Source organism: Falco rusticolus, chromosome 6, assembly GCF_015220075.1.
Source record: "Falco rusticolus isolate bFalRus1 chromosome 6, bFalRus1.pri, whole genome shotgun sequence".
NCBI classification, from domain to species: Eukaryota; Metazoa; Chordata; class Aves; order Falconiformes; family Falconidae; genus Falco; species Falco rusticolus.
In genome coordinates this window covers 83,802,997-83,826,398 of record NC_051192.1, presented here as the reverse complement: position 1 = coordinate 83,826,398, position 23,402 = coordinate 83,802,997, and the positions used below count along the sequence as shown (strand labels likewise).

Below are 23,402 nucleotides of genomic sequence, written 5' to 3'. Positions count from 1 at the left end.
GTAAATTAAATGAGAAAAGGAACCGTTATGCTGCCTGCAACAAACCATCTGCTGCAGCTGGGTAGCACAAAATATTGTTCAGCTTTGCAGTCTGAGCAGTAGCTACAGTACATAAGCTCTAAGTCAGTGTGGAAGTCAGACCTAAAGTTCTGAAATGCTTGCTTGCATGTAATAAGTCTGCAACATCTCGTTGACTCGCTCATTCCAAATTTTTTTATGTTTCAGTTTTTGCTTGCTTCCTATAGCTGCCTTTTACCAGTGGTATCCCATCCTGTCGCCTTTTCTGCCTGATTGACTTCCCCAAGTTCCAATTCTGCTTCCTCCTTTATTGCCCCCTTCTCTCTGAAGAGATTTATTCTATCCCGTCCTACCTGTTTTCATACCCATTTATGTTCTTATCTATAGTTCTCTCTAATCCTTCTGTGTCCTAGCTGTTGTTGATTTGTGATTCTGAGTCTGAGGTTTTCTAAAAGTATTGGTTGTGGTGTTTGATCACTTCATTTCATGATCTCCTGACTTCTGAGGTCTCTGTTGTGCCCTTGCTGGTGGCTGTGATATGTCCCACAGCATTGGTTCTTTGGCTGGCTCTGTCATAGCACAGCACAGGTCCCGGCCTTCCCAGTCTCTTAATAAGGGATATACACATGATAAGCAACAACTGCTGCTTTTCAGCTTCTTGACTACTTCCTTGCTATCACTGTCCCCATGAAAATAAGAAGCCAATGTTATAACATAACTAAATTGTGTTCATTCTTTCTTAAACTAGTTTGCTTTTATATTCAGTCTCAGAAAGGGCATAGGATGATTGTTTTTCTTTGGATGCGTGGCCCTTGAAGGCAGAGATTCTGTCTTCTGCCACTGTCCAGCATGGTGGGGCATCAGTTCCTTTTGTCAATCTCAAGAGTATAAATATTTAAATAGTTTTTATAATATTTTGTAGATCATTGAAGCATCTCAAATTTTGCTTCTTGAGCTTTGTCCCAAATGGGAAATAAATGAAGTATTTAGTAACCTTGCTAAGTACTAACGACGCAGCAAGATACTATCTTTATAGTCTTATTTTAGAGTGATTAATACATTGTATGTAAGAAAGAGTAGACAGAGTTTCTTCCCACAAACATCTGTTTATAATTTAAACTCTGCAAAATATCCAAAAAAGATTGTGTAGTGAATACTGACTTAGGACTTTTGCCACGTATCCTACTGTCCCAAGGACTGCTCCTACAGTACTATTAATTTTGCTGGTACAATTCCAAATCTGTCATACATATTTTTAAAATATTTGTAGTCACATACCCTACTAATAAACAAAAATAAAAAATGAAAGCCTGGGGAGTTCTATAGTTGATATATATTACTTGAACATTGATGTTGCAACATAAAATTATGGTCAAAACCATATGGTGATTATCAGTGCTGTAAATAGGTGTGAATGTATTGGAGAAAAGTCAGGTTTGCTCCACGTGCATTTTTTCCTCTTTTTGTATGTGTAGCTGCTCCTTTCCAGTGACAGATCTCACCTGTTTTCCATGTAACAACCATCTGGTCTTAATGCTTGGGTTGCAGCCCCCTTCTTCACAGCTTGCTAGGTCTCTCCCAGTTAGGTCTGCTCTGGTACTGACATGCAGATCTAATGTGTTTAAAGGGATCCAGCTAAATTTTGTGCAGCCTTACTTCTGCACTAACAAGCTTCTTTCTGTTTGCTAGCTGTACCTTGGACCAAAGCAAAATACATTAGGTCAGTGATTAAGAGCTTTTGGGCAATGCATAATACGCCTTGCCTTTTGGTCAGCCCTGAGGTAGTCAGTTAATCCAGATGATCATCGTAGGTCCCTTCCATCTGGAATTATTCTATTCTCTGTGAGCTTCGGCTTCGTTGAGAGAAGTACATATTTTTCACTTTGGATGATGCAATATGGTGAGGAGTTGTTCTCAATGTTAATGTAAAAAGGGATTCTATAGTTTGTTTGTAGTCTTGCAGTTTGAAGAACTGTGGGATTTTCAGACATCAGGTGTGGTCCAGATAGTCCTGGTTAGGGTATAGCCTGTACTTCTACAAGAACAAATTGTCTGTCTCTTGGCATAAAGATAAGGCTGTCCTTTACAGCAACGCTTACTGGATTGGTGTTCAAATTTGTATAAAGAAAACACTGCAGGAATATCAGGAAAAATAAGATATTCCGGCATCTAAAATCCACTTTGATCTATTAAGAAGTTCTTTAAAGTACTTTGAAACTACAAACAAGGCAATAGAGATTTTTTTGGACTAGAGATGAAAGCTGAGAGCTAATGAGGGGATTTTTGTAGGACAGAGTGAAAGCCACAGTGTCATTCTTCCTCAGAGAGGAGATTCCTTTGGAGCTCAGGTCATGGCATTACTGGTCACGACTTCAGAAGTCTTCTAGAATTTGTGCTGGAGACTCGAGCCAAGCTTTGAAAAAGTTTAGCTGCCGAACGCTACGCTTAAGAGGCCAACTTTGAGCATGTTTGGCTAGTGCGTGCTAGCTTTCATGATGCTTCTAGCTTCTGCTGACGTTTGAAGGATAAGAAACTACATCTGGAAGTTGACAAATGGACATCCAGAGCTGATACTTATAGGGTTTCTCTGTGTGGCAGTTGTCAGTCTTTATACTACACAGTAGCTTGTACTTGCTAGCCGTTGATACACTGACTTTGAGTGTGTAGGCCGAGTTCTTTTCCCTGTATTTAAAGGTTGTAATTATTTTCACAACACTATCCATGCTCCCAACCAGAAATGCATGGAGGAATCCCTGAAGAAAGTATATTCTCACTCTTCTGAGATGTTATCCCAGAAATGATATAATATTTATGAATTTGCAAAATCTTAATGTCCTGCTTTTTTTGTGCTTTTTTTTTTTTATTATTAGTTCAAACAAAGGGAAAGAAACTGAAAATATTTTGGATACATTTGTACTTTAAATATTTGGAGATGGGTGGAGACTTGATTATTTAGCTGAATTTTATCAAGATTTGAAGCACTAGCTGTATATATTGAATGCCAGGAAATGCAGATGTTTTAAAACATACATGTGTGTATATATATAAAAATTTATAAAACAATAATAATTCCAGAAGTATAAAATTGGCTGTAGTCCTAGGGGTTTTTTAGTTAAAAATAATAGTACTGAAGATATTGAGTGGAATCTCATGGCATTAAAACTGTTTTACCAGATCATAGCTAGATGCTTTTCTTACTTAGTAGACTTTAAACATTTCCAAAAGCTCATTATTCCCATCTCTAGGGAAGAGGCTTTGCAGACAACTACAGTTATTGTACATCTTTCCTGGCCTTCTTGGGGGAAGTGGGGGATGGGAAGCAGTGTAATGGATATGTTTCCTGACCAAAAATCCATCCCAGTGTCAATGTCTTTTGAGCACTGGATGATAAACTGAATAAATTCAACAAAAAACCCCCACCCTGATTACAGTAGCTAATGGCTTGATCCAGATGATCTAGCTTCCTAAATCATATAGGGGAGAGATATAGAATGAAGGGAGACTCTTCTGTTGGCGTTGTCAAATTGTGAGAGGTTTACAGAACTACTCTCCGTTCACCATCTGATCCTAATTTTCAGCGGAGTTCAGTTTATCATTGCCTGTCAGAGCCCTGAGACAAACAAAAACAAAAAGAAATTGGCTGGGTTCCTGTGTAAGAGGAAATTTTCCCTGAACTCTGGAGGAGTTTCCTCCAGAATCATGAAGGAAGATGTTCAGTAGTGGTGCAATCCCCTACTGACAGCAGTCTCCGTGTTTGGTGGTTGTCCTTTCACTAAATGTTTAGGGTCAGACGGCAGCTTTCCCACAGCTTGTGAAAAATGATAAATTTCAAAATGTATTTTCATTAATCACATAAATCTTTTTTTTTTTTTTTGCTGGTTAATACAGCTTACAAAAATAAACTAGGAAAATAGAAGGTGCTTTAACAGTGGGATAGACGGACAGCCTGATGTTCCTGACCATTTCCTGCTATATGAGCTTCCCTTTTAATCTATTAAATAGAACATTGCAATTGTAAGAAAATGGACAGTTTCGAAGTGTAACAGTTATTCTTTCTTGTGCCATTCTTATTTTTCAGTCAGCCTCTTCTTTCATAGCTTCTTGATGCAGAAGCAATGATCTCTTCATTATCTTTTGCGTTCTTGAGCACATGATTGAATACGATATGTGGTTCTAAAACAGTTCAGTTTGGCAGTGAATGGAAACATTTGCTGTTTACTTTCTTTTTTTTAATTTTATTTTGATGTACAGATGATCCTATTAGTATCTCATGAAATATTAATCAAACCAAGTTTTAGCTCTGTCTGTAGCTCACAAAGATGTAGAAGCTGGAGACTTGGAGATCAAGGAGAAATATAGATGCCAATCTCTAAGCTCTCTGTTGTAAGAAAAACATGATCAGCAAGTAATTTTTTATTAAGGGGGTCCAGATGAGCTTCTTTGTTAGTACATGACAATTTATGTAAAAGGAACAGTGTTTGATAGCATAATTCTGATTATATACAGTATGTTATGGGTCATATGCATCCACTGAATTGCAACCGTCAAGTGAGGGATGGATTTTGGGGGCCACCTCAGATGCCACAGTCAGTGTTTAACATGCACGTTTAGATATCTGTCTGATATTGTACAAGTTGGAAGCATTATTTTATCTATTAATTGCATTTCTTCGATAGACTTCTTCCCATGTAGACATCTCTTCCTGGAATGGTAATGTGTACATACGTGTATTTGCTTTTACTTCTGCATGACTGGAAGAAAAATGATTGTAGCATCTCCATCTCCTTTCTCCCTGCCTTTCTGCAAAAATAAGTATTTTGAGAGTTGTGCAGCATTACTGCTGAAGATGGAGTAGGGTGAGCAGGTTCGCGCACTTGCAGGCACCCATTATGGTGTTGTGTCACACAGTGCTTTTATGGGTGTTCTGTGCTTGCTGTAATTCCAACATGTAATGGGTTGATAGCCTCTAAAAAAAATCATATGTATTAGGTGACTGAAAGGAAAAATAGCTTTCAGACAAGTAGTTGAAAGAAATAGATAAAATTATTATTATAGGATAAGCATAATTAACCTTTGGTTGCTTTTTTAGACTATGTAATATAATACCATGAATGTATTAGCTCTCCTTCAGAAAACCCACAGTCCTAGGAAGTACACAGACAATTCAGATGTTTTGCTTTATACTGTGTAATAATAATTGTTGAGCTTCCTTAGCATGGCAAGCTGAAGTTGTTTATTCTCAAGAACCCACTACAGAAGGAAAAAATACGTTTACTTTGATTTTCTTTATTATGGGCTTGATTACATCGTGTAGACATTGCACAGAAGTAGAATACTTTGCCATATTTTTTCCACATCCACATATTTTTTTCTGCAAAACCTATTAAATACCTTTTCCTTACTCCAGAAGTTACGTTCCTGGCTGGCTTGAGGTGACAGAATGATTCATCTATGCAAGCAAAATTCTGTGATCTCTTCTGTGATTTAAGATGCTACTTTTTGAGATGCAAGGTGACCTTAGGAGTCTGGAGAATCCAACTCTATATTGTGAATGAGTAACTGTAAAAAATAAGTTGTGTTAACTGACATTCTTAAACTGCTTCAGTATGACCAACCTCAGTTGGCGCTATGCTGTTCTGCACGTAACAGACTCAAATAATGAGAACTCAAGTGGACCAAGTAATTCTAACTATAGATGTGAACATTTAATACTGACCAGGACAACAAAGAACAGAAGTCATATTGTTAGCTAGTGAAAAGTAATATTAACTCATCTTAAAAGGCAGATGGACATCTGATCAATAAATCATGAACAGGGGACTTAAAAATATCCACATCTTGATTACTTCAGTAAGTTTAGGCAAAATATCCTGAACATACCTCTTAAAAGAATCAAATTCTCTGAAGTCATTGGAATACATATAAGTTAATAACTTTGAATGATTAGTCATAGAATTTTGTTTCAAACACCAAAATTAGAGAATCTGGAATTAGTGTAAGTAGAAGAATCCTTCATGATTCCCCTCAGTCCTTCCAGAATGGTGTGGCCTGGGTCTAGTTTCAGAAATACTGTGCATCTTCAACAGTGATTGAATCCAGTAAAAATTCCAGCAGCTCATCTCTGAAAAACCAATTTACCAAGTCCATTAAAATATATAGAAAGCTATTTTGTTAGATTAATATTCAGAAAAGCAAGGAATAAGTGAGTTATATGCAAAAAGGCAAATAATACAGATAGAGTTTAGAAAGAATATAAAAAATATTCTTTGTAACTATTTGGTACATCCTACTCTCTCACCAAGCTTGGTATCTGAGCCAGGAAATTTGAAGTGCACATACAGACTTCTGCAAAGTCTATATGCTACAGTGGTATCCATGGATTCTAGTCTAGATGTATCATTAGTTTCTAAACAGCCTGAAATAAAATCAGAGAAAAAATGCATCTCGTTAGTGTGCTCCCTCTATAATCTGAAATAACATGTTAAACATCAGTTTCTCTCTTCAGCCCGTGCCAGAAATTGGGAGACCATTTGGTACACGTCTGAGGTTTCCTGAGGAAGGTCTGAATGACACTGTGAGAAGGATAGATAGCACTGAGCTCAGCAGAGGGTTATAAACAGTTCTGAGGAGTGTGCAGCCACTTCCTTTTCTCACCTGGTCCCCAATTATAAGAGCTATAATTTTATCCATTACTCTTTTGAGATCACTGATATAATCCCCAGGATCTTGAATATTTGAGGAGGAGCCATCTAGAACTTCCAACCACCTGTTTAAAATGTTAAAATAGAATCAGAACACTTCTGGGACCTTAGTTTAGTCTCCAATTAACCCTTTTTCCAGTCATTGTTAATAAAGATTTGAATATAAGTTTACCAGTGAGACAATTTGGTCTGAAAACTTTGAACTTGCTTCAAAGGCAATTTTTAAGAAAGCTGAATTCATGACGATGAAACGTGACCATAGCCGCTAGCACAGCCTGCAAAAATGTCCAGTGTAGGTCAGCTGAAAGCATTGCCAGTTTTTCAATGTAAAATATGGTGCTCATACTTTCCCTTTCTCTCTAGGGATTTCAGAAAGCTCTGTTTCTGCAATGAAAGCAAGAGTGGCTATTATTTCTTTATGATGACTTCTGGAAAAAAACATTACTTTTGTAAATATACCGTTTTATTGAGCTTGAGTATTCCACTTCTATGGCAAAGTTTATAAACATTCCTCCAATTTTTCCCAACTATAAATCCAATTAGGGGTGATTTTTGAAGCTAATACATGAAGTCTTGTCTTCATTTAAATATTAATAGTGGTGACAACTTTTGTAGTATCAAAGAGCCATGAAAAGGGTTTTTTTTAGTCTTTGAAGGTTTACTCTTTGTGTGGAGTTTTGAACATTGTATAAAACATATTAGTAAAGCTGTAGAAAAATGAGTTGGTGTTAATAAAATGGGAATTTCCCTTAAATTCTGGCTAACATTTTCAAAACAGGCAATTACTTGAGTGCTTTGGAAAAGTATTCTCTCAGGTTTTTTTCTTTCTTACCTTTAAACAGGTGATACTGCACTTCATCAGTACAAAGTTTTGTTAAAAAAAATTTATATACTTCTGACCTGATTTTTCCTGGTCATTGGTCTAAGCATGTTGGGGTCTTTTTCCCCCTGTGAACTCCTCCTTTCCTGGTCCAGAATAACCAGAGTTGTCCATCACATGTGAAGCTAGAGAGCAACCAAGCAGCTGCAACCCGCTTTTGTAATGTCAGTGTGGTTGGTCAGGATGCCACATGTGCTAAGGCAGTTGCAAAATGCGCTGTATTTGACTGGGAAGTGCTCCAAGTTTAGGCCAACCATCACAAATACAGGAGAATTTTTCTTAAAGGCAGCTGTGTACAACCTGTGGAGCCCTTCTGAACTTACATGATTTCTGTCTTCTTCTGAAAGGCAGTGATTTACTTTAGCTTGCTGGTGCCAACTGCAGCAGATTAAATGTGTGTTTGTCAACTTGGTTTGCTATTTCATTTGCAGAGGTGATCGGAAAGCAGAACGGTAATCTCCTGGCGTGATCAGAAAGTGCCTGGTGCATTTTTCTTTAAAGAATCTGTGATCCTTGTACGATAATGCACAGTATAGAAGCTATAGTCCAGATTCTTACTGGTTTATACAACTGCGGAGGGAAGGGCAGAAAGAAGGAAGGATGCTGTCTGAGGAAGGGCAGGACACCATTCCCAGGAACTAAAGCATTTGGCTGAACACATATTTGTTTTTATTGTGTTTTCTGGTTTGGGATATCTTCTGTGTGATGCGCACTGGTAGTGTTACCTGTTTGTCTTGCTGTTTGATTGCTGCTGAATAGCATTGAGCTGGAAGAATGAATTGCACTAGTAGTGCTACTCAAACAGAACTCACCCATCTGCAAGGGAAGTAACGGTACTCTCCATCTCACTAGGATGTGTAAGATAAATCTGATGTCTTCTCTATGTTCTTCTCTATGCTTATCTTTTTATTAGAAGAGATGTTAAAACATTTATAGTCTTGGGTAGCCTCCCTCATGGATTACAGTGATTCCGGCCTTTGCGATACACACTTGGTTTCATTCCAGATGGTCCAAATGCTGCTGCCAAACTCTTCCTCCTCTCCTGGGCTTTGTTCACACTTTCTTTTTAGATAATATCCTTATTGGCTGCACATTGCTTTACTACACCAAAACAGTTTTTATCCTTTCATGGTTCTAAACAGCTTTATTGCTACCTCCATCTCAGCTCTGCTACCTACCACATCGTTGGATTTTGGGGTTTTTTTTTCATTTTTCGCTTAAGAGGATTTTTTTTTTTTCATCTTTAAGGTGCAATACATCTTGTTACATCTGCAACACAACTTTTTCTCGCTTCCTTCAGATTACTGTTCAAACTCTACCTTTTGTAAGTCCTTTCAACCATCCTGTAGAGTGCTGAGTGTGTCAACATAATTTAATGTTGGAAATTGTCTGTTATTTAAGCATTTTTCTAGCCATGTTCAGTGCACTGCAAGTTTATAAAGCCAGAAAACTTTTTTTTAAACTTATTTGACCTTCTGTATAAAATGGGACTTTTGGTTAGTGTCAATTGTTTTTGATATTTAATCCTTTAATTATAGACATCAGAAATGGTCAGAGCATTGTTTATACTATGCCAGATATAAAGGTGATATTACTCCATCTGTATTTGATAATCCCTTATCTGTACAGCCCTTATTTATGTTAACCTTTTTGGCTGTGACATTTGTTGAGCAATGTTATGTGCCCGTTACCTATAGCTTTCTTTGAAGTGTATCTTTCCAGAATAGTGTTCTTCAGTTTTGGCCCTTGCTTGATAAATCTACATTTGGCCACATTGAAATAAATATATTTCTGTCTTTGTCATCTTAAAAATAGCACCCTGTTTCATAATTTACAACCACCTCAATCTTTGTGTCATGTGTAAATGTCATTAGTAATTATTTTAATTTTTTCTATGTTTTTGTCATTATAAAAAATTAATAACATTGTGTCTAAGCATTAATTCCTGTAAGGCTCACTGGAGTGATAAAGGCTGTTTTTCTTCCTCTCCATCTCCTTTTACTGAGTTGCCCCTGGACCTGTCTCCCAATGATATTTAGATTGTATGTAATGGACAGCAGAGATTTAGTCTTATAGTTTAATTGTGTGAATTATCTTAAGTATGCAAATAGAGCGGAATGGAAAAAAGATCAAATGCTTAAGGTATACCTCAGGAAAACATCTTAGAGCCCAGGTAGATGGTGTTCTTGGAATAGAGTCAAAACCAAAATTGGAAGTTGGATGTCCTTTGAGCCAGTGTCTGACAGAAGATTTAGACAAAATAAGAGCTGTGGCACACTGATCTGGTGTTTTCCAGAGTAATGCCATCCCTAAACACAGTGAGATTGACTTCAGGCAATTATAAATGTCAAGGTTATTTCTTCGAATGTAAAAAAACCCTCTGAACAGGATGGTGGCAGAAACTGCATCATCACAGCATGATTATGAAGAATTTTAAAATCACATAGGAGAAAGTCAGACTTTGTCCGGGCACGTATCTTTTTCTAAAGCAGTGCTGGGCATAAATTACATAAACTGAATTGATATCAATGTAGCAAATGTTCCATGCTTCTTTCTTTCTCCTTTGAGTCAGAGTGGAACTGAAGAGTGGCCAGGAATAGGTAGGTCATCTTCCCTTGCTCTTTAGGATTAGAAAACCTCTAACGTTCACTGTGCTCAAGGACATACAACTTACTGATTTTCTTAGGAAGCCTTGAATCCCGTGTTTCTGGGCTCTAGTCTTTGACACTGCTGACCTGCATACTGGGGAAGCTGGTAAACCACAGACATGGAGACGTTGCCAGTTTCCTCAGAGTTGGTCCTTCAGCATCTCCCCTAAGCACGATGACTAGAAGCTGAGGTTCCTCTTCTTTGGAAGTCTCTGAGAGGGCGGTCTGTTAAGCAGGCATCCTACAGACTGACTTTGCAAGGAAAGTGTGTTGCAAGAGACCAGGCTGCCATATTTCTGTCCAAAATACAGAAGTCCATACAACCACAGCTAGCATCTGAAGGTTGATTTTCTCTCCCTGTGTATGATTGCAAAGGCATTCATTCCACAGTGCCTAAGACCACCCCAGGCCTAAGATGAAATTCTGTCCCAAGGTACTTCAGATGAGATGTGACAATGTGACACTTCCTTTCAACCCTCGTCTGTCTTCTCCTACTGAAATATCTCAACGGATGCATTTACCCATCTAGGAAAATTATTTCATATGCTTGAGCTTTTCATGAGTCAGCAGTATTGAGTTTGACTGAAGGGATTCCAAATTAATTTTGAGCTTTTTTTTACTTTCCCAGTTTTGGTATGACTGTATGTTAAAACCAGTTTCTAGCATGAACTATCATTGCTAGAATATACTGGATACCAGTGGCTGGAGTGAGACATATTACAGAATTCAGCAGTTGCTGTGGTACTCAAAAGTCCCAGCTCGCCTTCCTGGATGTTTGAGATGAATTTCTGTTATATGCTTCCCTTCCCTCCAAAACGGTGCTTAAGGAAAATAACGATTGAAGGAATATACCATGCTGTCCAGTTAGGGGTGTGGAATAACTTTCTTATACATAAACTGTGAGCTATTTTGGAAAACAATCTCTGATGTGTCCAAGGTAGAGCGCAAGTTTTCACGTTATTAACTGTAGAAACCTAAAATCAGTAATGGAACAACCTACAAAAACATTCTCCTGCAACCTACTTCCTCTCAGTCTTGGGGAAATATGAGGAGACACTTGAAGAACCAGTGTCTTTACCATCAAGTACCATGAGAGTATGCAGTGCCAAAGGGCTTCTCAAATACCGTTCCTGAAGTCCCAGGATTTTGTCTGATGCTGTCAGTTCTCCATTGAAGTTGATCCTGGAAGAAATGTAATAAAGGTGAATCTTTTCTGCACAGTGGTATAATAGCTCCCTGGTGAAGTGCAGGGGTTTCCAGTTCCAAGTTTCATACGTAACTGAGATTACGGTGCAAAGGCAGTACAGTGTTTGCCATGGAACCGTTGTGGAAGAAGGAAGTCTGTTCCTCAGATCCAGCCTCATGACATGTCAGGTACCTCCAACTTGACGCATCTGTGAGATTTAAAAGCACTTAGCCCCTCACAGCAGTTAGAGAGCCAGTGAAGCTGTAAACCAGAAGGGGAGAAAGCTGAAGAATGCTTTAAAAAACGTAATTTTTCTGACTTATATGTACACAGAAGAAACCCGTTCCTGCCCCACCTTCAATTATTGATGCTGAGTAAAGACCAGCATCAACTCGAGGCATAATGGAGTTACTGATTTTGTGTACAATAAAGAGCTTTCTTCATAACTATAGTATGGATCAGTTAGATCTAGTTCTAAAGGCGTTAATGTAAATGGAAGTGGGTTTGGCACTGAAAAGCTAGCCAAATCCTATCCTATCCTATCCTCATTTTTATTAACTCTCATTATTTGCATATAAATCATTTTGACACACGGTGAAGTTTGTCTTGCCTAAATGGAAAAAAGTAAGTCTTTTTATTATGTCAAATACATATATACAAATAACACACATTATATGGTTAGTTAGATTTTATCATCCATATTCACCTGGAGCGCCATATCCAGTTCTGGCTTCCCCAGTACAGGAGTGACATACTGGAGAGTGACTAGTGAACGGCCACTGAGATGATGGATTGGAGCATCTCTCCTGTGAAGAGAGACTGAGAGCTGGGGTTGTTTACCCCGGAGAAGCAGCAGCTCAGAGAGATCTCACTGGTGTGTGCAGATATTGGAAGGGAGGGTGAAGGGAAGACAGAGCCAGGCTGTTGATAAGTGGTGCCCGGTGACAGGACAAGAGCAAATAGACACATTGTGCTTAAATGTAAGAGAAGTTTAAGAAATTATTTGTTTTACTGTGAGGGTGACCAAGCATTAGTGCAGGTTGACCAGAGGTTGTGGAGTCTCCATCCCTGAAGATATCCAAAAGCCATCTGGATGTGGTCCTGCACAGCCTGCTTTAGCTGACCATACTTGAGCAGGGGCGTAGGCAAGGTATCTCCAGCGGTGTGTGCAGCCTTAGCCATTCTGTGGTACTCCATTGCGATATTCACAGTTCCTCAAGTCAAACAGCATGCGCTAACTAAAGAATGCTTTGAAAATAGTAAGCTCCTTCTTCCTTAAATTCTAAATTCTCAGTTTCGTTGGTCTAGCTTCTGATATTCTTCTTTTCTCAAGTGCAGTTTCTGTTGCAGGTGCATAAGATATTTTAATGCGTTAAAAACACCATCAAGAATATAGGGAGGGAGAGGTGTGTTTCACGAACCATCAAACGGTACAAAGATTAAGGAGTGTATTTCATCTGCTGGAAATACTTTTAAGTATTCCTGTTACCAGCCTTCCTTTGACATTTCTGAAAGGTCATTACTTCTTTGCCTTTTAACAGTCAAGGTGAAGGCTGTCAGTGTGGAAGCGAGATTTCCATCTGTTCATTATGCCTTAAATAGCAGGGGAAAAGAGCAGATGTGCTGCCCCGGGCTTTGTATGGATTTGGCTATGCAACTGCATCTTCTATTTTAGGGAAAATATCTATAAACTCTTGCAAATATAATCAAATATGTAAAGCAAATGCAGGCATCTTGTTTTAACCTCCTAAAGTCACTTAGAAATCTTTAAAAGATTCTGGCAAAAAATACAATATCTTTTCTAAAAAGGCATTCATTTGCTATAAATTACTGGGACCCGATTCAGTAAGGCATCAAAGCATGCACTTAAGTTAAAGCAAAGGAATAATTCTGTTGACCCAAGCTGAAATTCTCATATGTTTAAGTCAATACCTTAATAACTTAACCTTTGTTGAGATAGTATTTTTCAGTGTTATGCATTGCAGTTAAATAAATAGAACTGAAAAATTATTATGAAACTTTCTGGTGTAGAATTATCAGCCAAGGATCTCTTTTTATTTTTGTTGCTGTAATGCAAACCCTCCCCCCTTTTGGAAAGTGGGGAAAATTAGTCTGGGTGGTGAATACATGAAAGTTCATTCTCAAGAAAATCAGATACAGCTTGTATAAACAAAATGCCACCTTAAAGTACACACAGTCAATGCAAAACTAATTTTTGCAGCCAAACAGACAGCGTTACCTTTTGCAAGTGCAACTCTCATTTTAATACAGAACTCTGAGAACTTGTCCAGAACATTTCACATCCAGTTTTAGGAATCCAGGCTTTCATCCTAGAAGATCTATAGAGGACTTCCCTGACAGCCCTATGTTGTTGTTGACCACTGTTCAACTGCTGCTGCACGCACTTCTTTTTGATAACTTTTGTCAAAATTTAGAGCATTAAGAATCTTATTTGTAAAGTGTGCACCTGGCATGCTAACACAGGGGAAACCTTAGGACTGTGGCTTTCTGGTGCTTTTCTTGGCAAAGTAAAATTCCTGACAGTCTAAACCAGACAGTAATAATCACTGACTTTTTAACGAATGTTTAAAGATTGCAGTTATGATGTGACCAGGAAACACCCATTTGAAACCAGATTCAAATGATTTAAGCTGTGTAGGTTGACTTATCCTACAGCTTAACTATTTTAGATGCTCTTTATTTGGTCACAACAGTTCTTTTTTTGGTTTAGTATAAAGCTATTTAATTGAAATTAAAAAAGTAAGCTTGAAGGGCTTGCTGAGGACCACTCTATATTTTGGGAAGGCAAGATGTGACACACACCTTTAGCTACAGCTGAAGATTCATGAGGAATAAAGCTACTCACTGTTTCCAGCTGAGATGGATTTCTTTCTTGATTCTCTGTTTTTTTGATTTAGCCTGCTCAGACACTTGACCAATCCATCTGTTCGGTACCCTTCCCTCCCTCAGCCAGAGGTGTCACAGTGCCAAGTCTCTACAGAAGAACTGAAGAAGCTGAAAAAAAAAAAAGTCTCAGATCATCTGTCTCAAATCTGCACTCATCTCTTTTAAGTGAATATAAAACTGAGAGTAATTTGAGATTGTTCTTTAGTCTAAGTCACAGTTAAAGCAGCTGAGTGGTTATACTGGAAAAAGCAGTGGAATAGCTAGGAGAGGTAGAATTACATTTTCAGGCTCCTGGAGTTTTACTTCTGGCTTCTGTGGGGGCAGGATCAGGTAACAAGTGAACCAATACAAATTCATGAGAAAACTTCACAGTAACTCCATTTGCTGTTTACTTCGAATCCACATGGAACTTTTTTCTTTAAGGAGGAAAACTACCAAAATGTACAATACAGTTTTCTTCCTCCTCAGATTTAACTTGACCATTAGCCAAGCTTGCACACCTCTGCGTTTGTGGAAGTTTGCATGGTATGTTTCTTCATGGTCTAGTCTGATCTAGTCTGCTGGGGCTGATGTTTGTGCATGTCAGGAACTGAGTGTAAGAGTTTTGCTCGTGTCTGACTTTGTGTAATTTCAAAAATATTATTTATTTGTATAACATGTGTTATACTGTATCTCAGTACTGTGTCATCCAACCACCTTCCTGCTGAGGGGACAGTTACACAGTCAAGGAGGAGGCAACTTGATGCAGTCCACCAAAGGAAATTAACTTGACAGCGCTCAGTGCAAATGTTACAGAAGAGAGAATTTGGTTTTATGTTACAAAATCTCTAAACTGATTTTAATCAGTCAGTCTCACACCTGCATACTCAAAGCATCAGGATGTATGTGTTCACGTGGTCTGGTGAGGATTGCTCATATGCAACACTGAAGACAAAAGGGCTCTGGCTGTTGAGTCCTCATTGCTTTTTCTGGGCTCCTGGGAGTGAGTGGTGACAAACGATTTTATACAGGGCTTTTTGCCTTTAGTATCCCGCAACTATGCTGGCATGGTTATTTTGCCTCGGAGTTTTGCTTAATTCAGCCTCCATAAATTTTAGGCAAGTCTGCTGTCCATTTGTCTGTGTGTTCTCATGCTGAATTTGTTTGCACTGTAATATGACTTCTTGCTGTGTACACAGGATAAGGAGTGGCATATGTGATGTGCTGTGACAGGAAATTGCTATTGTTGCTCTTCTGCTGTTGTCCAGGTGCAAGGTCCTGGTCCAAGAGTTGGCTGTGATGTGGCCTTACCAGAGCTCAAGCCTGCTTGTCTTGATGTAAACAAGGCATTTTTAATTTTCCTGCAGTCAGCTTTGTCCTTTGTTATCTGTGTGTGCCACCGTTTTCACCTTGGTTTTGCTGCTGCTTCCAGTAGTGCGTACATTTCCATTCTTACTTCATTCATATCAGCCTTCATATTTCTGTTGCAAGACTCTATACACATGCACTGGAAAATTCAAAGTTATGATCGAGCCCAGTTCCTGACATTGCTGCTGTATGAAGTACTGTAGAACAAATATCTAATCTCAAAATAAAATATGGGTATTTTTACAACAAGAAATTAGTCTTTACAACAGTGGTAACGTACGCTTAATTATTTCAGTCTCTTTCTTTTACAGCCCTGAGACATCCCATAGTTAATTCAATCAGCTCTTGAAGTAGAAGAAATCTAGTTCAGATTCTCTAACGACCTCAATAGAATTCTTTAACAGCACTTTGAAAGTGCACAAAAATTAGACAGGATGTGTTTAGAAGTGTTTTCAACTTAATGTTTCAGTAGGATGGACTTCTAAGGATTCAATTTAAAGAGCAAGTAGTCCTTGCTAACACGGTGTGATGAATCAAGCTGATGAAAATTAAGTTTAAAAAGCAGATCATCTTTTTCTTCTAGTAATTATGTTAGTATACCACAAAAAACTTTCAATTTAATTACCTTTTCGCATAAGAGAAGCCCTTTACGTAAATAGTGTCTGATTGCAGACAGAGAATCTGGTTTTAATTCTCTGCTCATGAGCAACAACTTGAAGGGCCACCGACCACAAGACCTTCCGAACTCAGCACCGCTCTGCTCTGAAGCCTTGCTGTTCCCAAAGCTGGCAAATTCTACACATGTAGCAGTGTTGGCTGAGGGGGGCAAAAAAGCAGAAATTATGAGCCTTCTCCAGCCCATTCTCCTCACCGCTCCCAGGACAGAAAGACCATGGAAATAATACCAAACCCGTTCCGGATAGGGAAGGAACAAGCAGAGGAGTGTTAGAAGCAGGGCTGCACCGCAGACACTGTAGCACTATGGCCTTGCCAGGGAATAGTAACTTGGAAATTTTTGTAGGGTTGTGTTTCCTTAAGGAGAACGTGAATGAAGTAAGGGTCTGCTGCCCGTACTAGGTTGGGTGCTAAATGCTGCTGTCTCACCCCCATGCCTGGTCTGATATGTACCGAGCTCATCAGGGCAAGGATTGGTTCGGAAACAGAAAATGGCTATGGAAAATGCTCCTAAGAAAGTAAATGTTTTCTGTGGATAAGATAAACACAAGGACTGCCTGTGGGGAGGGGAGTGGTGGAAATTAAATAGGGTCATTCATGCGGAAAGCAGAGATGCTGACAGTTTCTCTTAAGTTCTTCAGAAAATCTCTTCCTGTAAAGGATGTCCTGCCTCCGACTTGCTGGTCCAGTTTAGGAGAGGGAGAAAAAGTTACCTGTCATTTAATGATACCTCTTCTGGGAAGGTATTTGCATTGTAGCACTGGTTAGAGCCGAGTACACTGTGAGCAGATTTCTGTCCTGTGCAGCTGTAGCACATCAGGCTGTCAGGCAGCATGAGCAGTAACATCTGCTGCAGAGTGGCTGTGGTGCTTGCTGGAGGGTTTCTCATCTTGGCCACCTCTTTCCGCAGAACATATGCGTAGCAATTGCTGTGGAAAACTGTATCGCCCTCAGTCAAATTTGGTTGAATTTAACCAGCAGGTTAAAATTGTAGTGGAAGAAGTGCTAGGATGGATGTATGACCTCACTGCATCAGTTTAGTGGCTTTTTGAAATGAAGTTAAAGATAGCTAGGGGGAGAGCAGGAAAAGAAGGCGTCCTGTCATAAGAACTGTCTGGAGGGAAGGTGGGAAGGCATCCTTCTGAAAGCTCTGGCACAAAGAGGAGTTTATAGCAGTGGCTGTTACACTTTAAATCTGTTTTGAGCAGCGGGATGTATGGAGATGAACAAGCTTACAGCATTTAGAGTGGGGAGGAAGGAGATGGTTTCCACATCGTCCTGGTGCACTATAAATGGCTCTGGCTGGTGGAGCGGCTGCATGACGCACGAGGCAAGCGAGAGGATGCCAGGGTTGCTATCATTTTGGTTTTGCTCCTTCTCAGGAATGGGTGGCAGCAACCACTTCTGATGGTTTCTAAGGCCTTTTCAGTTCCAGGCCCATATGAACAAAGAAAATAGGCAAATAGGATTTTGGAAGCTCTAAAAACCTAAAAAGCAACCACTTGTTCCTTTAGGAAGGTTTCCAAAACAATGGCTGGCAATAAGAACAAATGATCCAAATATATTTCCAGAAAAAATTCTTAACTGTAGAAGTAAGCCTGGATTTTACTGATCATATGGTATGAATTCAAAATGATGCCCAAACTTTTATAGCTCCCACTGGATTCTTGAGGGTTTTCCCTGTTTGAGATTCTTAAGAGCATCAGGTTGCCAAAATGCTAGTACTGTATATTTGGGCTGGTTAAAGAGCTGTGAGCATTTTTCTCCAGCCTGTTACATAAATATATAATCTGTAGAATTATTTGAAAAATTTAACATTGTTGTCACAGACAATTGACTATAAATTTATTTATAAATGGGGAAAACTAAGCTAAGACTGTCACACAATATATGTTGTAATTTGGGAGGAGATTGGAACCAGTGTTTTCTGGCAGCCACATATTATTCATTGGGATGGTTCTTTTTAATCCATTATCCAATGTTTGCCTCCCATACTTGGTGACAAGTCTGATGTTGCATATTTGCCACCACTCTTGTCCGTATTTTCTGTCCATAACATAAAAAGGAGACATGGCTTTGAACTTCTGTCCGGTTGGATCCTGATTCAGACTGCTTGTATGACTCAGAGCAGGAGACTAAGGTCCAAGTACACAAAAAGATGTGGGTGACAAAACAGGATTTATGGGGAGGAACAGTGACCTGGATTATCACTTTCTAGGGATGATTTATATATGTTTAATAAGCAACCACAGTGACAGATCCCCAACAGGCAGAAGAGAGGAATTTACAGCTACAAAACACTTGCCTGCAAGGATCCGGCAGTCCTAGCCAGGCTACTCAAGCCAAGCTATTGCTATCAGAAAAGTGTTTTCCAGAAAGAGAAAACAGTTAAGAATTCACTAGGGCATTTGTTATGGTTGTGCACTGAAGATGAATGTCTCCCTGATTTTCATTCATTTTCATATTTTTGGTAGTCTAGGATTATCCCCATCGTTTCCTCGAGTGTTCTGGTTAAGACAGTTGGTCCCCACTGAACAGGTTCTCTCTTACGTTTCTTTGTACCAGCTTTCAATATGAACATGCCTGTTAGTTGTTTCTCCATTTCCCCAGTTATCCCCTATGCATCCCTCAGTCAAGAGCAGTGATAGCTGGAGCAATGTTGTCTCTGTTTAGAGTAAGTGATAAGATGTGATGTGTTGTATGTGACCATATTTGTAAGCATTGTAACTGCGTGCAAGGTCTGCTTGCTCCTGACTCTTTTGTTGGTGACATGTTCAAATTAAAAGGATTTTAAATTACATTTTCAATGTGTATGCTTTAACATTTCAAATAGGAAGGTGAAATTCTCCTAGAGGTATGTGATGATCGAGTCTAATTACTTAGGTAAGCAGCATACAGGGTAACGCCCTTATTTCACACTATTACGATATGTAGCGCGCTGCTTTTGAAATACAGAGGAACATCTCTTACAGTGTTTCCTATCATGACAGTTCCTTGTAACTTTGCCTCCTAATCTTGTCCTACCTGGAGCTGCTGGCACTCAGCTGCAGGCCTTTTCCTTTTAACGTGCCCCCTCTAACAGTCAACCACCACAACTATTTCATGGTATTTTTACATCTGATGATTTTGTTTGTAGCAAACCTCAGTTACTTGCTTCTGGATGTGCCTGATTAGTCATTGTGTCATCTGAGGAAGCTTAGTGAAGTCAATCTGTATAAGGTATTGATGGTGGATGATAAGATTGTAACATTGTAGGATAGGTGTATGCTTTCTTTTGTTTTTCCATAATGTTTGAAAGGTAATATGAATAAAGCAGTGTAGCAGCCCACAGCTGCTGGAATCAGAGTTGTTTGGATGGCACAACATGGTTTGGTGACTGCTGATGGAAAAGCAGTAAGGTGCTTGGTTCCCTTCTCACCTGGAAGTCCTTTGTCTGCAATACCCACCTATGAAGAGGTGCAGTTCCAAACCAAACATTTCTGAGAGTAGGGTATGAGCTACAAACGGAGAGGACGTGCTCTGCTTTTAAGAGGGTTGATTCAAACCGTTTTCCTGTGTAGTGGAGAAACCACAACCTAAGACCATCCCATCAGAGCGCAGCAGGGGTGGAAGGTTACTGTGGAGTGATGCAGGGAGGAAAGTGGAACTGGGTTGTTGGCTGTGAACCTCATTTTAGGTTTTGGCTCAACTTCATGCTGTAAGTGATTGTCATAATAAGATGTGGAAGTCATAGAAGGACTGATGGCTGTTTTGGTGTGGTCACTGCTTCCAGAACTGTGTGGCACCTTCATAGCCAATTCATTATTGCAAGGGGATTTTCTGGAATGCCAGAGATTAACTATTTTGTATTGCTTCATCTGTTAGTGGGTTTGGGAATGGGAATACCCCAAGCAGAGAAACACTGTCGTTTTCTTGTCTGTCATGGGTACCCAGTGACTGGACTTCATTAGATTTCTTTTGAGGTCATAGGCCTCAAACTTCACAAATCTTATGAGGTTCTACTGGTCACGGCCAGCACTGAAGTCTCAGGTTTCTACCTGGGTGTCATGTGTAACACTTGCAATGAATAAGGCTGCTGCTTAGAAATTTTCCTGCTATGATCCCAAAATCACGAAGGCCCAGAATTATATTGCCTGCATTTTTTCCATTTTCATTAAACAGCCATGGTATCTTGCTCAGAGTACTAGTATGGATAGTGAGCCCAGTATAGGATGAGTGTTTTCTACAGGGACACTGATTTAATATACTTCACAGGGAGTTTTGATCCATGCCTACAAAGGTAATGGTAAGTAAATGGAGAAAAATCAAATACAGATGAGAAAATGGAATGTTATATATGGTAAAATAAAGAGACAGACATTGGGTTAATTACATCCAAGAAACATTTCTAACCAAGCTCCAGGATTCCAGAGTGTTAATCTCATCAGTCTGATATTATTATCCAGCTGCCAGCTCCTGGACCCTTACGGAATCACAGAAATTCATGTCAGATACTGAATCAGGTTAGAAATTTAAATTAATTATTGAAATGTAGCTCCACTTTCTTGTTTGAACTTCATTGTAATTTTCTGTACTGAATTACTGACCCACCAAATTCTCTTATAAACAGTTGCCTGTCATTATGCTGCTGAAGTAGTCCAGGTTTTTCCATAAAACCTGAAGATGTATTTATTTTCAGCAGGGATTACCATTCCTGCCAGTGGAATCCCAGTAGTTTTGGTTAATTGTAATATGGCTGTAAGTATGTGATTTCCATGGAAACTAATTTAGTTAAAGGAATTTTTGTCCTTTTCCTTATATTGATGGCTTTGCTTAATGTGGTTGCCAAACACATGTATGGTTTAGAGTAAAACTCGATTAAAATTGGAGTAGATTATTTATACTGAACTGCTCGGTAGGTGTATGTGTGGGTTTTCTGGATGAAGCAGGAACTGCTTGATTGTCTCTCTTGGATTTGTGCTGTTAGCAGATAAGGAAAAACCTCCTCAAACAGGACATGTGCTGTTGACATCTTGCCTTGTTAGACCCTAGCGTTAATAATTTCATAGCAACATCTTAATGCAATACTAATTTAAATTCTTAATCAAATGGTTCCTTAGTCTGTGCAAAATGTCGTTAGGTTTATTTCAGTTTAAGATACTGGGGTTTTAAAGAACTTTTCTTGGAATATTATTCCAGGGTGGGATAATGTTTGTGTGGTATTTCCAGTTCCAAACTTGTAGAGACGGTTTTAGAACTAACCTTATATTTTAAACTTTTCCTGCTTTACTTCCACCCACCCCACCCCCCTTATGAGACTGACAGTTATCAAGCTATGGGTTGGGTTTTTTAAAGTTGCCAGTGTGCCGTGAGCTTGAATTCAGTCTTTACAGAGTTTTTGTCTAAAAATGTCTTCAATGTTTTTTAGGATTTTTGTGGGGGTTTTTGTTGTTGTTGTTTTAAGAAACTATTTGAAAATGCCATATGGGAATGTTAAGCAAGGAATCCAGAGGCAGTACTGTTGGAATACATCTAAGGACTGGAGGATGCATAGTAGTAATATTAAATTAATTTAGCTTATTATTAACTTTTGTTTTAGGAGTTACCTTATTGGCACACCAGAGCAGTTCTTTACTTGTTAGGTACTGGCATATGAGTCTAGTGCCAGGAGTCTGGAGTTTCCTTATTTTTTTAAAAAATACTCTTGTTCCCCTCTCTGATAATTTTTAGATATTATTGAGATCCCTTATGCCTATTGAAGTCAACATAGGCACCTACCTATGCTAGAAAAATGCTGGGTTTGGCTCGGTGTTGGTAGTGCAGCCTCGGTGCACAGTGGGCCCAAGGCAGCAAGGTAACACAGTAAATTGTGTCCAGAAAATGTAGCAATTGGCATTAACTTTAAGACTGTTACCACAAGGTTCATCAGAAGTTACTTTCCCCTGCTGTTGAGCTGGCCTCTATCTAAATAGTCATATCAGCTAAATGATAGAAATTGCTCATCTGATGCAACTGTGTACTATATTTTCAAAAGACAGCGTATAGAGATTTCAAAGTACTACAGGAAATGTCAGTTTGAATTGCTTCACGAGCTACAAGGATGAGAAAACAGCAGAATGGATGGTAACATTGATTTGTAGAGTGCTGTTTAAGAAACATCCAGTATTAATATCAAAAAATCAGTTTTGACAATCCATTTAAACAGTAGGTGTATGTGTTTCTGCGTATACCCCAGGTTTCACTGTATGTTAGCCAAGCGTAACGTGTTTCACGTTTGCAGCTATCACTTCCCTTCCTTAAAGTGCTCTCACATGTTTAACATTTGTCTAGATTAACCCTGTTTCTGATCAAAACCTCTTTTATAATAAGAATGGTCGAGCATAGTGTTGGGAGTGATAGCATGCTGCTGACCTGCATAATGACAATAAAATAAAATCCGTGTTCTGAGCGTGTTACCTTTTCACTACCTTCCTTGTGGGGCCCATTTTTTTGCTCACTAGCTGATTGCTCAGTGAAGACTTCTGCTGAGATGTCTGCAGAGAGATGAAAGCCTTTTTCCCTGATCTTTTATTCTTAACTTAGAACTGAGTAAAGTGTATTAGTAGTCTAATTATGCCTTCTAGACAATTTATATGAATGTAAAGATACAGAATATGACAGAAACATATTAGTAGATGTATAAATCATATTATACTTGTATTCAGAATCTGACTGCAAACGTGAATAGCTTTTGAACATACAATTATTTATTATTTATAATGTGATGCACAATTTTTTGTCTTTCCAGGTATGGCATGAACTGCCTCATTCAGTTTGAGGATTTTGCTAATGCTAATGCATTCCGCCTCCTGCACAAGTACCGTAACAAGTATTGCACTTTCAATGACGACATTCAAGGTAACAGACTCTTTCTCTTCTCTTCTCTTCATTTTTGTGATGCTGACAAGCCAGAAAAATTAGCCTGAATTCATGTACCAGAGGGAGAAAAATGTATCAGCTTTCCTGTGATGCTTGGAGGTGTTCAGTACTGGTCACATTTTGCTTTGGGTTTCCTCAGCTTG

The 23,402-nt window shown here is 38.9% G+C and overlaps 1 protein-coding gene across 1 annotated transcript in view; it reads left to right on the top strand.

Moving 5' to 3' along the window:
* Nucleotides 1–23,402, top strand: part of ME1 (malic enzyme 1) — a 185,098-nt gene that overhangs the window by 121,649 nt on the left and 40,047 nt on the right. The window contains exon 7 of the mRNA XM_037391683.1: nucleotides 23,129–23,238. Within this exon, the coding sequence (XP_037247580.1) occupies nucleotides 23,129–23,238 (110 nt within the window). The remainder of the gene's footprint in view (nucleotides 1–23,128; nucleotides 23,239–23,402) is intronic.